The sequence below is a fragment of the Cervus canadensis genome, chromosome X (genome assembly GCF_019320065.1).
Source record: "Cervus canadensis isolate Bull #8, Minnesota chromosome X, ASM1932006v1, whole genome shotgun sequence".
In the NCBI taxonomy this organism is placed as follows: domain Eukaryota; kingdom Metazoa; phylum Chordata; class Mammalia; order Artiodactyla; family Cervidae; genus Cervus; species Cervus canadensis.
In genome coordinates this window covers 74,555,091-74,575,810 of record NC_057419.1, presented here as the reverse complement: position 1 = coordinate 74,575,810, position 20,720 = coordinate 74,555,091, and the positions used below count along the sequence as shown (strand labels likewise).

The 20,720-nt window shown below is 36.1% G+C and overlaps 1 protein-coding gene across 4 annotated transcripts in view; it reads left to right on the top strand.

Moving 5' to 3' along the window:
- Window positions 1–20,720, top strand: part of LOC122435691 — a 412,519-nt gene that overhangs the window by 276,338 nt on the left and 115,461 nt on the right. For all 4 annotated transcript variants that reach the window (XM_043459819.1, XM_043459820.1, XM_043459821.1 and 1 more), the window contains one exon: window positions 13,194–13,277. In XM_043459819.1, the coding sequence (XP_043315754.1) occupies window positions 13,194–13,277 (84 nt within the window). The remainder of the gene's footprint in view (window positions 1–13,193; window positions 13,278–20,720) is intronic.

The following is a 20,720-nucleotide window of genomic DNA, read 5'->3' as shown; positions in this document are numbered from 1 at the left end:
GCAGCCTTTCCCTTCTCCAGGCAATCTTCCCAACCCAGAGATCGAGCTCAGGTCTCCCACATTGCAGTTGGCTTATTTACCAGCTGTAACAAGTGAAGTCCAAGAATACTGGAGTGAGTAGCCTATCCCTTCACCAGTGGATCTTTCTGACCCAGGAATCAAGCTGGAGTCTCCTGCACTGCAGGCAGATTCTTTACCAACTGAGCTATCAGGGAAGCCCCATTCTTCTTCAACTGAAGAAGAGTAGCATGCCAAAACAAAGTTATTAACTAAGTTACAAGAGAATTTCAGACCCAAGGTAATGTGCAAAGCCAAATTTGAAATATTTTTAATAAGCTCATGCCTATTTTGAGATTTTGAAAACTAAAATATTGGTATCTAATGGTACTAGATACCATTAGAAACCATGGTATCTAATATTCTGCTTATTTTAAGTGAAAGCTATCTTTATTGTAAGTATAATTTTTTGGACACAGTAAGGGGCTGATATTTGAGGAGTTAAAAAATATTTATATCAGATTCATTAGCAGAAATTGTGTCAACCATCTGCTTTCTTTCATTAAATATGAATGCTTTTAGTTGAAGTTATAAAGCTGTTAGAAATGTTAAATTTTAAAATGATATAAAATAGGAAGAAAATTAGAGACGTCTCTTTTTTCAGTACTACAGGAATCATGCAGTCTGATTAACAGAGTGTGTAGGATATTTAAAGCATTAAGAAAGAAAGAAAATAGTCACATATGGCTCAAGAATTTTCATGTTTGTTTACAAGGCAGGTCTATTAGCTTTTGACTTAATCTTTACATAATATAATAGCAACCAAAATAGACTTCCCCATTTGTATACTTACACAGTGTGGATCTTTAAGAAAATATGGATGTTTATTCATATTTTTCACAAAGTAGAACATACTGTTGAATCAGCAAAGATTATGTTGGTATAGCTTCACAAAGCATGGCCATGTTCTACAGTTGAGAGTGATAGGAGTTGTTTAAATGGCTTTAAAAGAAGAGTAAAGGTTTGGAATTGCTTTTGAGGGAACGGGAATCAGGCATAAAAAATATTGGCAGCACTGAAAGTCCAACTGAAATTGCAAGAGGAAAAATCAAGAATTAAAAGCTGGTTAAGAAGCTAGAAAGAGGAAAGATATGTTGTGGAACAGGCAAATATTGGTACTTTAATTCTTTGATTAGAATTGTAGGAATGGAAATTTGTTGATTTGTCTTTTATGTTCCTTATGCAACTTTGTTTTATGTATTTAAATTTTCAATATTTCTGTCTCTGGATCCCACTTAAGTTGCGTATTTTAAATTTATCTAAATTATGCAAAGTTTAATGATTTGCATATCTGCAGAAAGATTTAAAGTAAACAGCTGATTTTCATTTTGACAATCTTAAAGTCAAATAAAGTCCTGATGTGGCAAATAAAATAGTATCAGTCTCTCAGGCAGTAATCTGTAGGGTATCACAGAGTCAGACACGACTGAAGTGACTGAGCATGCATGCACTAACAGAAAAGTAATTTTACCTGAGTCTACAGTAAGCCAATAAAATACCTTGAAAAGTGAAAAAAATAAAATATTTTATCTTTTTTAAGATACTAAAAGAAGCTTGTTTATTTCTGTCATACAGTTCAGGACTGACCTAACATTCCTAATGTCATACACCATAGTTTTGTTTTGTTTTGCTTTTTCCCAGCTGGATAATAAAATAAATTCAACATCATAAGTATACTACTGCCTTTCCATTTATGCTGCCTCCTGCTGAAACTACTCTCAGTAATTTATACTTTTTTTAAATTTCTTGTCATCGTTTTAAGCCCATTTAATAATATCTTCCATGAAACTTTTCATAATTATCCTTTGTCAAGAATAATAATTACTAACATTTACTGAGACTGAGCCAGACTTGTCTTTGAGTGTTTGCTTGTCTCCTGTGGAGCTGTGAGTCAGCAGTGGCCTGCTGAAGCCGCAGGGGCTCTGGGTGCAGCAGACCTGGGTCACACAGCTTGTGGCATAAGCCCTCTTGGAGGAGGTCGCCATTAACCCCACCATAGAGCTGAAGAGCAGACAACCCACAAACTGTAGAACAGTTACACCAAATAAATTCTCCCACTGTTAAGAAAGTTATAAGACCCACAATAAATTTCCCAACCTGGGGATATGGCAAAGGGATAGAGAACCCCCAGGGAATTTGACTTTGGGGGCCAGTGGGATTTGATTATAGAACTTACACAGGAAACAGACTCTTGGAGGCACAAACAAAACCTTGTGCACACCAAGACCAAGGAGAAAGGAGTAGTGACCCCACAAGAGACTGACTCACACTTGCCTGTGAGTGTCCAGGAGTCTCCAGCAGAGGAATGGGTTGGCAGTGGCCTGCTGCAGGGTTGGGGGCACTGAGCGCAGCAGTGCATGAACAGAACCTTTTGAAGGAGGTCACCATTACCTTTATTACCTCCACCATAGTTTGGTTTCAGGTCAGACAACAGGGAGGGAGCACAGCCCCACCCATCAAGAGAAAATTGAGCTGAAGATTTACTGATCATGGTCCTGCCCATTAGAACAAGAACCAGTTTCCCCCAGTCAGTCTTTCCCATCAGGAAGCTTCCATAATCCTCTTATCATTATCCATCAGAGGGCAGACAGAATGAAAACCACAATCACTGAAAATGAATCAAACTGATCACATGGACCACAGCCTTATCTAACTCAATGAAACTTTGAGCCATGCCATGAAGGGCAACCCAAGACAGACGGGTTATGGTGGAGAGTTCTGACAAAACGTGGTCCACTGGAGAAGGAAATGGCAAGCCATTTCAGTATTCCTGCCTTGAGAACCCCATGAACAATATGAAAATGCAAAAAGATAGGACACTGAAAGATGAACTCCCCAGGTTGATAGGTGCCCAATATACTACTGGATAAGGGTGGAGAAATAACTCCAGGAAGAATGAAGAGACAGAGCCAAAGTGAAAACAATGCCTAGTTGTTGATGTCCCTGGTGATGGAAGTAAAGTATCATGCTATAAAGAAAATATTGCATAGGAACCTGGAATTTTAAGTCCATGAATCAAGGTAAATTGGAAGTGATCAAACAGGAGGTGGCAAGAGTGAATGATATTTTAGGAAGCAGTGAAGTAAAATGGACTGGAACGGGCAAATTTAATTCAGATGACCATTATATGTACTACAGTGGGCAAAAATCCCTTAGAAGAAATGGCAGTAGGCCTCATAGCCGACAAAAGAGTCTGAAATGTGGTACTTGGGTTCAATCTCAAAAACGATAGAATGATCTCTGTTCAATTCCAGGGCAAATGATGCAATATCCCAGTAATCCAAGTTTCTGCCCCCAAGCAGTAATGCTGAAGAAATTGAAGTTGAACAGTTCTATGCAGACCTACAAGATCTTCTAGAACTAACACCCAAAAAAGATGTCCTTTTCATCATAGGGGACTGGAATGCAAAAGTATGAAGTCAAGAGATACCTGGAGTCGCAAGAAAATTTGGCCTTGGAGTTCAAAATAAAGCAGGGAAAAGGCTAACAGAGTTTTGCCAGGAGAAGGCATTGGTCGTAACAAACACCCTCTTCCAACAACACAAGAGATGACTCTACACATGGACATCACCAGATGGTCAATACCGAAATCAGATTGATAATGCTCTTTGCAACCAATGATGGAGAAGCTTTATACAGTCCGCAAAAACAAGACCGGGAGCTGACTGTGGCTCAAATCATGAACTCCATATTGCAAACTTCAGACTGAAATTGAAGAACGTAGGGAAAACCACTAGGCCATTCAGGTGTGACCTAAATCAAATCCCTTATACAGTGGAAGTGACAAATAGATTTAAGGAATTAGATCTGATAGACAGAGTGCCTGAAGGACTATGAATGGATGTTTGTGACATTGTACAGGAGGCAGTGTTCAAGATCATCCCCTAGGAAAAAAAAAATGCAGAAAGCAAAATAGTTGTATGAGGAGGCCTAACGAATAGCTGAGAAAAGAAGCTAAAGGCAAAGGAAAAAAGGAAATGTATAACCATTTGAAAGCAGAGTTCCAAAGAATAGCAAGGAGAGATGAGAAAGCCTTCCTCAGTGATCAGTGCAAAGAAATAGAGGAAAACAGTAGAATGGGATAGACTAGAGATCTTTTCAAGAAAATTAGAGATACCAAGGGGACATTTCAAGCAAGGATTGGCACAGTAAATGACAGAAATGGTATGGACCTAGTAGAAGCAGAAGATATTAAGAAGAGGTACAAAAATACACAGAAGAACCATGCAAAAAAAAAAATCTTCATGGCAAAAACCACTACAATAAAAATAAATAAATGAAATGAAATTTAAAAAAAAAAAAAAAGACCTTCATGACCCAGATAACCATGATGGTGTGATTACTCACCTAGAGTCAGACATCTTGGAATGCAAAGTCAAGTGGGAGCCTTAGGAAGCATCACTACGAACAAAGCTAGTGGAGGTGACGGAATTCCTGTTGAGCTATTTCAAATCTGAAAAGATGATGCTGTGAAAGTGCTGCACTCAATATGCCAGAAAGTTTGGAAAACTCAGCAGTGGCCACAGGACTGGAAAAGGTCAGTTTTCATTCAAATCCCAAAGGAAGGCAATGCTAAAGAATGTTCAAACAAACACACAATTGCCCTCATCTCACATGCTAGCAAAGTTATGTTCAAAGTTCTCCAAGTCAGGGTTCAACAGTATGTGAACAGAGAACTTCCAGATGTTCAAGCTGGATTTAGAAAAGGCAGAGGAACCAGAAATCAATTTGCCAACATCTGTTGGATCATAGAAAAACCAAGAGAGTTCCAGAAAAAAAAGAAAAAAAAAACACATCTACTTCTGCTTTCTTGATTATGCCAAAGCGTTTGACTGTGTGGATGACAAGAAACTGTGGAAAATTCTTCAAGAAATGGGAATACCAAAAAAAAAAAAAAAGAAAGAAATGGGAATACCAGTCCACCTTACCTGCCTCCTAGGAAATCTGTATTCAGGTCAAAAGCAACATTTAGACTTGGACGTGGAACAACTGACTGGAAATTTGGAAAGGGCTACGAGAAGGCTGTTTATTGTCACCCTGCTTATTTAACTTATATGCAGAGTACATCATGCAAAATGGTGGGTTGCATGAAGCACAAGCTGGAATCAAGATTGCTTCTTTAGTTATGAAGAACTAAAGAGCCTCTTGATGAAAGTAAAAGATGAGTGTGAAAAAGCTGCCCTAAAACTCAACATTCAGAAAACTAAGATCTTGGCATCCGGTCCCATCACTTCATGGCAAATAGATGGGGAAACAATGGAAACAGTAAGAAACTTCATTATTTGTGGGCTCTGAAATCACTGCAGATGGTGGCTTCAGCCTTGAAATTAAAAGAAATTGCTCTTTGGAAGAAAAGCTATGACCAACCTAGACAGCATATTAAAATCAGAGACATGACTTTGCCAACAAAAGTCCGTCTAGTAAAAGCTATGGTTTTTCCAGTAGTCATGTATGGATGCAAGAGTTGGACTATAAAGAAAGCTGAGCACTGAAGAATTGATGCTTTTGGACTGTGGTGTTGGAGAAGACATTTCAGAGTCCCTTTGACTGCACGGAGATCCAACCAGTCCATCCTAAAGGAAATCAGTCCTGAATATTCATTGGAAGAACTGATGCTGAAGCTTAAGCTCCAATACTTTGGCCACCTGATGTGAAGAACTGACTCATTGGAAAAGACCCTGATATTGGGAAAGATTGAAAGCAGGAGAAGGGGACAGCAGAGGAGGAGATATTTGCATAGCATCACCGACTCAATGGACATGAGTTTGAGCAAGCTCTGGGAGTTGGTGATGGACAGAGAAGCCTGGTATGCTTCACACCTGGCGTGGGGTCACAAAAAGTCAGCACAACTGAGCCACTGAACTAATTAACTGAATAACTTCATTTTTGGTATAATATCTTATATATGATGATTATTAAAAACTAAAGGAAAACTCTCATATTCCACATAATTTTTCATTAAACTAGTAGAACTTTAGGAAAGTTGGGCTTCCCAGGTAGCTCAGCTGGTAAAGAATCTGCCTGCAATGCAGGAAATCATGGTTCAGTTCCTGGATTGGGATGATCCCCTGGAGAAGGAAATGGCCACTGGCTCTAGTATTCCTACCTGGTATATAGGCCGTCCAAAAGTTAATGTACTTTATAACCATAATCCCAACAATAACAATAATATTCCCAATAAAATATTAACACCATCTTTAATAGTCTTATACCTTGGGTCTCATAGTTTCTCTTTCAAGATATTCGTACTTGAAGAAACTCACTTTTAAGTACTGGTTCTATCTACATTAAAATTATGAACCAAGAGGAACCTGGTACAAAAAACGTCAGGTTTCTTTCTCTTTAATGCAAGTTAAAGTGTCACTTCCAGATTCCTAGGTACCTTAACACAGGAAAATTATTGCTTTTTGAAGACCCTATAGCAAGACCCTATGGCAATAAAGGAAGATACTTCTGTGGGATTTGTAGTGCTTTCACAATGTCTTCATATAATGTTAAAACTTGCTCTTTAATTGTGATAAAGTTTGCTTCTGGTAATTTCAAAAAATTAACATACTGAAGAAAAATATAATATAGTTTCAGATTTATTCTGATACTATTCCCCTTTTATCAATTGCATATGAACTAATTTTCAATAAAGAAATATACCTTGTAGCAGAACAAGCTATACTTACCATAGACCAAGAACTAATTTAAGTTCTTTACATATATTAACAAATTTAATTAATATCAAATGTGCTATTATTATCCCTATTTTATAGACAAAAACACATGATATACAGTCATTGAATAGCTTACTCAAATTTACACAGCCAAAAGTATCTGAATAGGATTGAATTTCTGGATAGCAATTCTTAACTACAAAATATCACTTCTCTGAAAAAAAAAATTTGCTTTAGTTTGATTCCTGTAACGTCGTTTTGCTACTTTTTTGGTACTTAACAAATACTATCTGTTGTGTAGTATTCATTTACTCTTTGTGAAACCATGTGTCATATTTGGTTCAGAATATGTAGTAACTAGAATGTTTATCTTTATAATATCTTTTGCTGCATGACCTTGAGTGATTTGCATGTCATCTCTGTCTTCTTATCTACAAAGAGATAAATTTAGGTTGTCATCTCCCGTCAGCTCTTAAATTTTGTTTGGATATCATTCTCATATTCACATGTATTAACATTTAGCATTTTCTGTGTACCCATATGGTATTGGTGCTCTCTTTCAGATTTCACTGCAATTTTTTTTATGTTTCCATTATTAGAAGTTCTTGTGGTATTCCTGACTCTTATGATGCATTCCTTTCTTGTAGTATTCCTAACTCTTATGATGAATTACTTTTATACCAGTGTATCTACAGTTCTTGACTTTATTATTCAGTTTAGTTCAACAAACATTTATGAAGCCCCTACTTTGAGCAAGTTCTGGGAGGTGGTGATGGACAAGGAAGTATGGAATGCTGCAGTCCATGGGTTCGCAGAGTTGGACATGACTGAGCAACTGAACTGAACTATGGGCTAGGAAAAGGAGCAAAAATAAATACCATATGGTTTCTGTCCTTGAAATATTAGTGGTTGATTTGTGAAAACTCTGTAGTTCCTAGTCTCAAGAAATGGCTTGTTCTTTTCAAAATGTTCTATGTCTTTTTACTAAAATATCATCAATACTGATTTCAAAATTGTCTCTTTAAGCACATTTTTGGTAACTGATTATATTACATGTCTGTTAAGATTTAGAAACTAACCTTGGAACAAGCTATTATGAAAAAATGCTAAATTTTGTTGACTTTGTTAGTACTATAGTGTTACTATACTATGCTATTAGTTAACATAATAGATATAAAGCAAAGGGGAAAAAACAGCTTTTTTTTTTAAGAAAAAATATTTGTCAGCCAACCAGATGAAAACCACAAATGTTTAAGCACTAATCTATAGTCTTGAAATTGTGCTGCTACTATAAGGGAAAAAACATATCTGCTTATTTTTGTTGTTATAAACCAATTATATATTATTATATGGTATATACTATTGTATTTCATGATATAGTATGTGGAATAAAATATTAGGTAATATGCTATAATATGAAACTTATAAAATGTTTCACGTATAATGTATATTATATATCATATAATATATAATAGTATACAGTTGCATATGGCACACTAAGATTTAAAGTGCTTTGTTTCTAGCCTGGATATGAATTATTTTATACCTTATAAAATAAAATTAGACTCTGGAGTTTACATTCAAATGATTTGATTTACCACAACATTATTTTTTAAGTTATATGAGGTAAAAAATGAAAGTCCTTTCCCAAGAGGTAGTCACTGTTAACCATATATTGCATATCCTTTCTGACTTTTTCCAATTCATGCACAGACCTGAAATTTGATTTTAAAACCATACTATTTATTTCAACATAAGTCAGAAGAAAACTGAAGTGCAGAAAGACCCTTTTGTACTGTTCTGAAATAAGGTACAATATAGCCCACTCCACTATTTAAAGGTAATGTCCCTTTCTTGCATCCACTTGCATCTTGAGGGCCAGTATCACCTGTGTTGTTGTTAGTATTCAACCTCAGAGTAGTAAAAACTGTGAATTTCTGTCTTCAACTCTCTCACTATATTTTAGTCAATTTTTAGTTCATGGCTTCAATTTATCAAATGATAAAATTATGGTTGAAATGCTACTTTTTCTTTCTGAGATTTCTTTGTCAAAACAATAACCCATGAATTTTAATTTCAGCTGTTTAAAGGGTATTCAACCTATCAAATTATCTCTAATCAATCCACATTTGGACTTTCTCTTGAGAAACCCTGCTAAGAATTAAAAGTTGATATTGTCACTATAACTATTAAATTCAACAAGTATGATAGAATTTAACTGACATTATGTGAAATGACTGAAGATAGTTTTAACAACTAAGCTAAAAGCACAATACTAGCTAATGTTCAAAGTAGGAAAGAATCAACAAAGTTTAAAATTATCTTTTATACATGCATTATGGTTGTGTTAGTCTTCAGTGAAATACTCTAATTAAAGTCATGGGTTCTCACTCAGCAAGGAAAATGGACTTGAATTCACAAAAGCATGTTTAAATTTTACTCCCCAATTTTTTTTTTTTCAATGAGTTTTATTAGTTGGAGGCCAATTACTCCACAACACTGCAGTGGGTTTTGTCATACATTGACATGAATCAGACATGGAGTTACATGTATTCCCCATCCTGATCCCCCCTCCCACCTCCCTCTCCACCCGATTACTCTGGGTCTTCCCGGTGCACCAGGCCCGAGCACTTGTCTCATGCATCCCACCTGGGCTGGTGATCTGTTTCACTATAGATAATATACATGCTGTTTTCTCGAAACATCCCACCCTCGCCTTCTCCCACAGAGTCCAAAAGTCTGTTCTGTACATCTGTGTCTCTTTTTCTGTTTTGCATATAGGGTTATCATTACCATCTTTCTAAATTCCATATATATGTGTTAGTATGCTGTAATGATCTTTATCTTTCTGGCTTACTTCACTCTGTATAATGGGCTCCAGTTTCATCCATCTCATTAGAACTGATTCAAATGAATTCTTTTTAACGGCTGAGTAATATTCCATGGTGTATATGTACCACAGCTTCCTTATCCATTCGTCTGCTGATGGGCATCTAGGTTGCTTCCATGTCCTGGCTATTATAAACAGTGCTGCGATGAACATTGGGGTGCACGTGTCTCTTTCAGATCTGGTTTCCTCAGTGTGTATGCCCAGAAGTGGGATTGCTGGGTCATATGGCAGTTCTATTTCCAGTTTTTTAAGAAATCTCCACACTGTTCTCCATAGTGGCTGTACTAGTTTGCATTCCCACCAACAGTGTAAGAGGGTTCCCTTTTCTCCACACCCTCTCCAGCATTTATTGCTTGTAGACTTTGGATAGCAGCCATCCTGACTGGCGTGTAATGGTACCTCATTGTGGTTTTGATTTGCATTTCTCTGATAATGAGTGATGTTGAGCATCTTTTCATGTGTTTGTTAGCCATCTGTATGTCTTCTTTGGAGAAATGTCTGTTTAGTTCTTTGGCCCATTTTTTGATTGGGTCATTTATTTTTCTGGAATTGAGCTGCAGGAGTTGCTTGTATATTTTTGAGATTAATCCTTTGTCTGTTTCTTCATTTGCTATTATTTTCTCCCAATCTGAGGGCTGTCTTTTCACCTTACTTATAGTTTCCTTTGTTGTGCAAAAGCTTTTTAAGTTTCATTAGTGTTCCTGTTCTTTATTTTTGCTTTTCTTTCAATATTCTGGGGAGGGTTCATAGAGGATCTTGCTGTGATTTATGTTGGAGAGTGTTTTGCCTATGTTCTCCTCTAGGAGTTTTATAGTTTCTGGTCTTACATTTAGATCTTTAATCCATATACTAACAATGAAAAAAACAGAAAGAGAAATTAAGGAAACAATACCATTCACCATTGCAACAAAAGAATAAAATACTTAGGAGTATATCTACCTAAGAAAACAAAAGACCTATACATTAGAAAACTATAAAACACTGATGAAAGAATCAAAGAGGACACAAACAGATGGAGAAACATACCGTGTTCATGGATTGGAAGAATCAATATTGTCAAAATGGCTATTCTACCCAAAGCAATCTATAGATTCAATGCAATCCCTATCAAGCTACCAACGGTATTTTTCACAGAACTAGAACAAATAATTTCACAATTTGTATGGAAATACAAAAAACCTCGAATAGCCAAAGTAATCTTGAGAAAGAAGAATGGAACTGGAGGAATCAACCTGCCTGACTTCAGACTCTACTACAAAGCCACAGTCATCAAGACAGCATGGTACTGGCACAAAGACAGAAATATAGACCAATGGAACAGAATAGAAAGCCCAGAGATAAATCCACAAACCTACTCCCCAATTTTTATAGCAAGGACCCCAACAACATTTTTTATTACTTGGCACACAATATTTGGTGATATTTTCCATATTCTGAAGACAAATACTGATAAGTGTTAGAGTTTGTGAAGCCCGCATACAAAACACTTTATTTGCATTATCTCATTCAATCTCCACAACAGCCATGTGAGGAAGATATTAATAGTATCCATATTTTACAAATAGGGGCATCCTTGGTGGCTCAGATGGTAAAGAATCTGCCTGTAATGTAGACTTTGGTTTGATCCCTGGGTGAGGAAGATTCCCCTGGAGAAGGGAATGGCTACTCAGTCCAGTTTTCTTGCCTAGGAAATCCCATGGACAGAGGAGCCTAGCGGGCTACGGTCTATGGGGTCACAAAGAGTCGGATCCAACTGAGTGGCTATCACTATTATTTTACAAATAAAGAAAGGGTATTTAGTTTAATTTTTAAAGAGTTTAATTTCTAAAGAGATTAATTTTTCCAAAGGTACACAGCTTATAAAATCAGAACCAGGACTCAAAATCACTGGCTGCAAATGCCATGCATCATAGAACGCTAAAAGACATAGGAAATTAATACTGGAAAAAGTGAAAAGAAAAGGTAATTGGAAATTACCTGAGACAAATATTATCTGCTTCATAATATTATCATTGACCATTTTTAGTGCTGTTAGTTCTGATATGAACTGATGTGTTCAGATTGTGTTAAGATCAAGGCTTTTCATATAATGCTGGATGTTAATATACTCAGCTTCAAAGTGGCAATAGGTATAATCTAATCACCGACTCGATGGACATGAGTTTGAGTAAACTCCAGGAGTTGGTGATGGACAGGGAGGCCTAGTGTGCTGCGATTCATCATTGGAGATGACTGAGCGACTGAACTGAATCTAACTCTATACCCTCTAGCTGATTTTTCACACATACAAATACCCCATTTTTGACAAGTACTTCTTTCCACTTGTACCCACTTTTTGAATTGTACCAATCTTGCATTATACCCAGGAATAGAATGAAATTTAAGATTTTCCAACATATTTATATATAGTATATTTCTCCAAATGTCCATATTAAGTAAGGCATTATTAATATGACACTACTAAGTGATTTAATAATTATAAGGATCTAAAAATAGAACCTAGCATGTAGTGTTATATGAAGATTGTTAAATAAATAAATCTATTCTTATCTTTATAATACAAATTTAGACTTCTGTATTTATTAGTCTAGTTTAGTCATTGAATCTGCCTGCAATGCAGGAAACCTGGGTTTGATCCCCGGGTTGGAAAGATCGCCTGGAGAAGTGAATGGCTACCTACTGCAGTACTCTGGCCTGGAGAATTCCATGGACTAAATAGTCCATGGGGTCACAAAGTGTCAGATACGGCTGAGTGACTTTTGCTTTCACTTTATTTAGTGATTGAAATTGTGGGCTCCAGCACCAAACTTCAGTTCAGCTCAGTTCAGTTCAGTCGCTCACTCGTGTCTGACTCTTTCCGACCCCATGAATCGCAGCACGCCAGGCCTCCCTGTCCATCACAAACTCCCGGAGTTTACTCAAACACATGTCCATCGAGTTGGTGATGCCATCCAGCCATCTCATCCTCTGTCGTCCCCTTCTCCTCCTGCCTCCAATCCCTCCCAGCATCAGGGTCTTTTCCAATGAGTCAACTCTTCACATGAGGTGGCCAAAGTATTGGAGTTTTGGCTTCAGCATCAGTCCTTCCAATGAGCACCCAGGACTGATCTCCTTTAGGATGGATTGGCTGGATCTCTTTGCAGTTCAAGGGACTCTCAAGAGTCTTCTCCAACACCACAGTTCAAAAGCATCAGTTCGGTGCTCAGCTTTCTTCACAGCACCAAATTACTTGAGTTCAAATCCCAACTCCATTACTTACTACCTGTGTGACTTTGGCCAAGTTAATTTAATTACCTGGCCTTGGTCTCCTCATCTGTTAAATGTGCTAGGGAATAGTACCTACCTCAAAGTTGTTGTGACAGTTAGAATTAACATAGAATAATGTCAGACATACAGGAAATACTCAGTAAATGTTAGCTGTTTGTGCAATCATCATTGTACATGTGCACAGTTTATGATCTGATTTTTTTCACAAATATATCAAAGAGCTAATAAGGATGTCTGGGCCTTCTATAACAATCTTGTTTTCCTTTTTATAGCACATTAGGCTTTATATTTAATGAGATTTTCACTTTTGCTTTTAGCCAATTGCCATTGAGCCTGAAGCAGTGAGTTTCTCAATGGAACATGGACCTGACTATGTTTCTCCAACTCAGCATCTATCAATGGTGAGTAGGTTGAATTCTCAATTGTTAATATTGAAAAGTTAACTATTGGGGGAAAAGATACATAAACTTCAACACTTAAATAATATTCTATATGTAGTTTGAATTCAAGGACTTAGATATAATTTATTTTATTACAATGTTATTTGAACTCAAATAGAATCATGCTACTATGGACTATAGTTAAGATTCCATTTCAGTAATCTTACAAGAACAATTCAGTATTTATTTATTCATTTATTTATTTAATCATAATTTATTGAACAGCCTAAATTCTATTGATGCCTATCTGTGGTCTTTACTTCCTTCCCACATAAACATGGGCTAATATTCAATTTGTGATCCTGTTGACTCTTTCCTTGAAACTTCATGTAACAATTATATTTTCTGTAACCTTCTTTTTTTTTCTAATTTCTCTGATTCTCAGTTGGTTTTTCCAGCTCTTATTCCTTAGCATGGCATATACACAGCCCTTAAAAATAGACTACCCCCTCAAAATAAGATACCAACCAAATTTCCAACCTCAATCCCTGCAGCCTCTTGTCTTAGTCAACTAGCCATACCAGACTACTCCTATATCCTTAAATATTTCATATATTCTCACTCTATGATTTTTGTTCATATTTTTCTCAGTGCTCAGATTCCCTTACAATCCCTTCTCTGAGTGATTCTTTTTTTATTGAAATATAGTTGACTTATAATACTATATTAGCTTCATGTGTTTAGCACAGTAATTCAGTACTTTTATAGATTATACTCCATTAAAAGTTATTACAAGACAATGGCTATAATTTCCTGTGCTATACAATATATCCTTGTTGCCTATTTTATACATATTAGTTTGTATCTCTTAATCCTATACTCCTAATGTGCCCTTCCACTTTCCCTCTCGCCACTGATAACCACTAAGTTGTTTTCCATATCTGTGAGTCTTTCTGTCTGATTATATACATTCACTTGTATTACACTTAAGATTGCACATGTAAGTGATATGATACAGTATTTATCTTTCTCTGCATGAGTTATAACACTAAGCATAACATTCTCTACATCCATCCACCAAAAAAATTCTAGAAAGACAGAGCACTCTCTGACATAAATCGTAGCAATATTTTGAGGATCTTTCTCCTAAAACAAAGGAAATAAAAGCAAAAAATAAACAAATGGGACCCAATTAAACTTAAATGCTTTTGCAGAGCAAAGGAAATCATTGAAAGGAAATCATTGACAAAATGAAAAAACAACCCATGGAATGCAAAAAAAATATTGATAAATTATGTGATCAACAAGGGGTTAAATTCCAAAATATATAAACAGCTTATACAATTCATTACCAGAACACCAAACAACCCAATGAAAATTTGGACAGAAGACTTGAATAAACATTTTTCCAAAGAGGACTTACATGTGGATAAGAAACACATGAAAAGATGCTCAGCATCACAAATTATTAGAGGAATGCAAACCAAAACCACAATGAGGTATCACCTCACACCTGTCAGTGGCTATCACCAAAATATCTACAAATAGCAAATGCTAGCCAGGATACGGAGAAAAGGGAACCCTTGTACACTGCTGGTGAGAGTGTAAATTGGTGCAGACACTGTTAAAAATAGTATGGAAGTTCCTTTAAAGAAAAAAAAAAACTAAAAATAAGACTACCATATAAGCCAGCAGTTCCATTCCTGGGTATATATGTGGGGAAAAAAAATCAATACACCAATTTGAAAAGAAACATACATCTCATTGTTCATAGTAGCACTATTTACAATAGCCAAGACATGGAAGCAACCCCCAAAGCACCCACCAACTGATAAATGGATAAAGATATGGTATATACATATTGAGTTGACCAATAAGTTCATTCAGGTTTTTTGCTGTGCTTAGTTGCTCAGTTGTGTCCAACTCTTTGTGACCCCATGGACTGTAGCCTGCCAGGCTGCTCTGTCCACGGGGATTCTCCAGACAAGAGTACTGGAGAAGGTTGCCATGCCCTCCTCCAGAGGACTGAACCCAGGTCCCCCGGATTGCAGACAGATTCTTTTGGTAACATGGAAAAACTTGAATGAACTTTTTGTCTAACTTTGTGTGTGTGTGTGTATACACACACATCAAAATATTACTCAGCTATAAAAAATGAATTCTGTCATTGGTAGCAAGGTGGATAGACCTCAGGAATATTATGCTTTATGAGGTAAGTCAGACCAGTTAATTCTTATGTATTCTCCAACATTCAATTCAAATGTCATTTCTCTTGGGACATCTTGCCTGACACCTGTGGGTAGAACTAAGTAGCTTCTTCTTTCTGGTCATGTGGCACAACACCTACCTTACTCAAACTCTTCCAGAAAATTGCAGAAGAAGGTAAACTTCCTAACTCATTCTATGAGGCCACCATCACCCTAATTCCAAAACCTGACAAAGATGCCACAAAAAAAGAAAACTACAGGCCAATATCACTGATGAACATAGATGCAAAAATCCTTAACAAAATTCTAGCAAACAGAATCCAACAACATATTAAAAAAATCATACACCACGACCAAGTGGGCTTTATCCCAGGAATGCAAGGATTCTTCAATATCCGCAAATCAATCAATGTAATACACCACATTAACAAATTGAAAGATAAAAACCATATGATTATCTCAATAGATGCAGAGAAAGCCTTTGACAAAATTCAACACTCATTTATGATTAAAACTCTCCAAAAAGCAGGAATAGAAGGAACATACCTCAACATAATAAAAGCTATATATGACAAACCCACAGCAAGCATCACCCTCAATGGTGAAAAATTGAAAGCATTTCCCCTGAAATCAGGAACAAGACAAGGGTGCCCACTCTCACCACTACTGTTCAACATAGTGTTGGAAGTTTTGGCCACAGCAATCAGAGCAGAAAAAGAAGTAAAAGGAATCCAGATAGGAAAAGAAGAAGTGAAACTCTCACTGTTTGCAGATGACATGATCCTCTACATAGAAAACCCTAAAGACTCTACCAGAAAATTACTAGAACTAATCAATGAATATAGTAAAGTTGCAGGATATAAAATTAACACACAGAAATCCCTTGCATTCCTATATACTACCAAGGCACTTTGTAAATAATACTTTCAAACAGCTCATCACATTTCATTCTAGTCAGTCTGTACCATCTTTTATTATTGATGTTTGTAATTACAGCAAATACCATAGTACTTTTCACATTGTAGGAATGTAATATTTGTTGATGGATGAATATGTGATTGAATGTATGTAGGTATAGATGAATAGATGGATGAATGGATGGATTGTCAATGTCCTATACAGTAAGGCCAAGCCAGAAAAACATGAAAAAGTATGAGTAGCCAAAGGTATTATGTCATCCACTAGGTTTAGAGAATAGAAAAACAAAAGTGAAATCAAATTCTGATTAACACAGTGGGTTCTGATATTTTTATTCAGCTAAATCCATTCTTTCTGCCAAAGGAAAGGAAACCTCATAATCCAGTCCTAATTATATGGGATCATTTACTCTTCCAGGGACATAAATACACAAGCACTATATCCTATAGTGTTTCTGGCCTCTCTGACAGGATTGTAAAGTAATTAAATTCTTCCAACTTCTACTCTTACATTCACAAAATCAGTTTACCACATTGATATAGTTATTCTCTTACCAGGATCCTGTCATTTATTTTAGAAACATCAATTAATATATAAGTACAAGAAAAATAAAATTGTTTAGATAGCAACTTTACAGATGATATCCAGAAATTCTTCACTTCTATTCCCACAAAACATTAACCAGGATATAGCACGTTAAGAAATAAGAAATTATTCTATCTAATCAGTTCAGTCTTCAGTTGAGACATGTAAACGAATGTTGGGAATTTTCTCATATATAAATTATAATATTGATTTATTAGATAATGAAAACACACAGTTGATTATAAGTACATAGGAACCTCATATTATCAGTGTTATAATAAAATATTTGGAAGATAGAAATAAATCCTACATTTTTCTTGCAAAATGGGAGTCATGCAGTATCAAGTAGCCACCTTTAAGGAGAAAATGTGGATGAAGTCCTAATTTCATTTATTAATCTTTAAAAGCTAAGTTATGAGAACCAAAAAAAAAAAAAAAAGTGTTAATCGCTCAGTTGTGTTTAACTCTTTGCAACCACATGGACTGTAGCCCACCAGGCTTCTCTGTCCATAGAATTCTTCAGGTCAGAACACTGGAGTGGATAGCCATTCCCTTCCCCAGGGGATCTTCCTGACCCAAGTGCTGAACCAGAGTCTCCTGCATTACAGGTGTATTCTTTATTGTGTAAGCCACCAGGAAAGACTAAAAGAGGCACAAATTAACATCTAATTCAGAAAGTATTACCATCAGTCATGTTTTTAAGTTCTGGATATTCCACACATTTTAGAACTGCTTTTTGCCTGGAAGTTGCTAACTATATGTGTCTAAATGAGAATGTAAGCAAAAGCCATACGTATGTGATAATAATGCCTCAATTTATCTCCTTACAGTTTCTTCACAAGAGATGTAAACCTAAGGGTATATAAAAAGAAATAATTGATGTAATCACTAAAATTATCTCTAGAACAATGAAAAAGTTTACCTTTTGGAAGCACTGAAAGTTCCTATTTCATATGCTTTGTGAGTGTAGTTACATGGCCTGTCATCTGTTACCAGTGAAACACTCAATAAAATGTAGGTCTAAAAATAAACAAATGGGACCTAATTAAACTTAAAAGCTTTTTCACAACAAAGGAAACTATAAGCAAGGTGAAAAGACAGCCTTCAGAATGGGAGAAAATAATAGCAAATAAAGCAACTGACAAAGAATTAATCTCAAAAATATACAAGCAGCCCCTACAGCTCAATTCCAGAATAATAAAAGACCCAATTAAAAAAATGGGCCAAAGAACTAAACAGACATTTCTCCAAAGACGACAGACAGATGGCTAACAAACACATGAAAAGATAGTCAACATCACTCATTATCAGAGAAATGTAAATCGGAACCACAATGACGTACCATCTCACACTGGTCAGAATGGCTGTTATCCAAAAGTCTACAAACAATAAATGCTGGAGAGGGTGAAGAGAAAAGGGTTCCCTCTTGCACTGTTGGTAGGAATGCAAACTAGTATAGCCACTATGGAGAATAGTGTGGAGATTCCTTAAAAAACTGGAAATAGAACTGCCATATGACCCAGCAATCCCACTGCTGGTCATATACACCAAGGAAACCAGAATTGAAACAGACATGTGTACCCCAATGTTCATCGCAGCACTGTTTAAAGTAGCTAGGGCATGGAAGCAACCGGATGTCCATCGGCAGATGAATGGATGAGAAAGCTGTGGTACATATACACAATGGAATATTACTCAGCTATTAAAAATAATACATTTGAATCTGTTCTGATGAGGTGGATGAAACTGGAGCCTACTATACAGAGTGAAGTAAATCAGAAAGAAAAACACCAATGCAGTATATTAACACATATATATCAATTTTAAAAAGATGGTAACGATGACCCTATATGTGAGACAGCAAAAGACACACAGATGTAAAGAACAATCTTTTGGACTCTGTGGGAGAAGGCGAGGGTGGGATGATTTGAGAGAGCAGCATTGAAACATGTATATTATCATCTGTGAAATAGATCACCAGCCCAGGTTCGAAACATGAGACAGGGTGCTCAGGGCTGGTGCACTGGGATGACCCTGAGGGATGGCATGGGGAGGGAGGTGGGAGGAAGGTTCAGGATGGGAAACACATGTACACCCATGGCTGATTCATGTCAGTGTATGGCAAAAGCCACTACAATATTGTAAAGTAATTAGCCTCCAATTAAAGTAAATAAATTAATTAAAAAAAAAAAAGAAATGTAGGTCTAAATAATAATATAATAATAGCTACAACTTATGGAGTGTTTACTATGTGCTATATACTATCATAATCACTTTATAAGTGGTGATTTGTTTAATATTTTTGCTAGAAAATAAATTATATATTATACATTTATTTTTCTCCATTTTATAGACAAAGAAACTGAGTAATATAGAGTCTAAGCAACCTGCCAAAAGTCACATAGCTATTAAATGGCAGGCAATCTGACTCCAGAGCTCATGCTCTTATGCAATATGCTACACTGTTTCTATATTGCCTAGCTTTTGCCTACAGAATTGCTACCATGAGCTCCCTCCAAAATAAAATTCCACTTGGTTTCTTGTTCTCTTGACAGAAAGGCTTGTAGGGATTGGCCTAGGTGAGGTTATGGAATTACTGGCAATTTTAAACTTAGCTAGGTTTCTGAATGGCCAAAGTACAGTGGTAAAATATTAAATACCTCCTTTAAGAGGCCATTTGTAATGAGAAAGTTTATATATTATGTTCAATGAAAAATTATCAGCCTCTAAAATTCTACTTTTACATTTTGTGATTCTTCCTGATGAAAACAATATTCATTATCTTTCATTCCATTATAGTGTTATTGATCCCTGTAGTACTAATTTAAAAGCTGTTGTTACATACTTTGCCTTAAAATGTGCATAACTTTTCAATTAAATATAAACATAACCAATAACACATGACTAGTGATGAGAATCAACTTGTGAGACGTCAGAAGGCATCTGTCAAAATCAGTCAGTGCATTCTCAAGTGTTTTCTTCTAATTTAAAACATCAACCACAGTTTGACAATTTTTCTTCCATCCATATGTTAGTTGTATGTCTATATACTTTTGCTATGTGTGTCCTTTTATCTCCCAAGAAGTCTTCTGCAGCTTATTACAGCATATTTGAGTTTTCAAAGTTTCAAAGTTTTGAGTTTACACAGTTTCGCTTGAGTGTGAATCATACTTTGTTAGCAAACCAAGTTTTATTGTTGCTGTTATTGTTATTGTTGTTGTATTACACAAAACATTGAATATACCCAATTAATTTTGTAGGTTATTTGGAAAGGTAGTACTTTGACAAGGCCATGGGGTGTACTTATAAATTTAAAGTTTCATAGTCATTGGTCACAGATTTTTATACTATCCTTATTTTTATTAATATTGATTACTTTTAAGTTCATTTAACTTCTAAACTGATCATCCATTTTATGTACTGGAAATAGATTATTCTTTCTATAAATACTCAGTTCAGTTCACCAACTCCTAGAGCTTGCTCAAACTCATGTCCACTGAGTCAGTAATGCCATCCAACCATCTCATCCTCTGTCATCCCATTCTTCCCCTGCCTTAAATCTTTCCCAGCATTAGGGTCTTTTCCAATGAGTCAGTTCTTCGCATCAGGTGGCCAAAGTATTGGAGCTTCAGCATCAGTCCTTCCAATTAATGTTCAGGACTGATTTCCTTTAGGGCTGACTGGTTTGATATCCTTGCAGTCCAAGGGATTCTCAAGAGTCTTCTCCAACACCATTGTTCAAATGCATCAATTC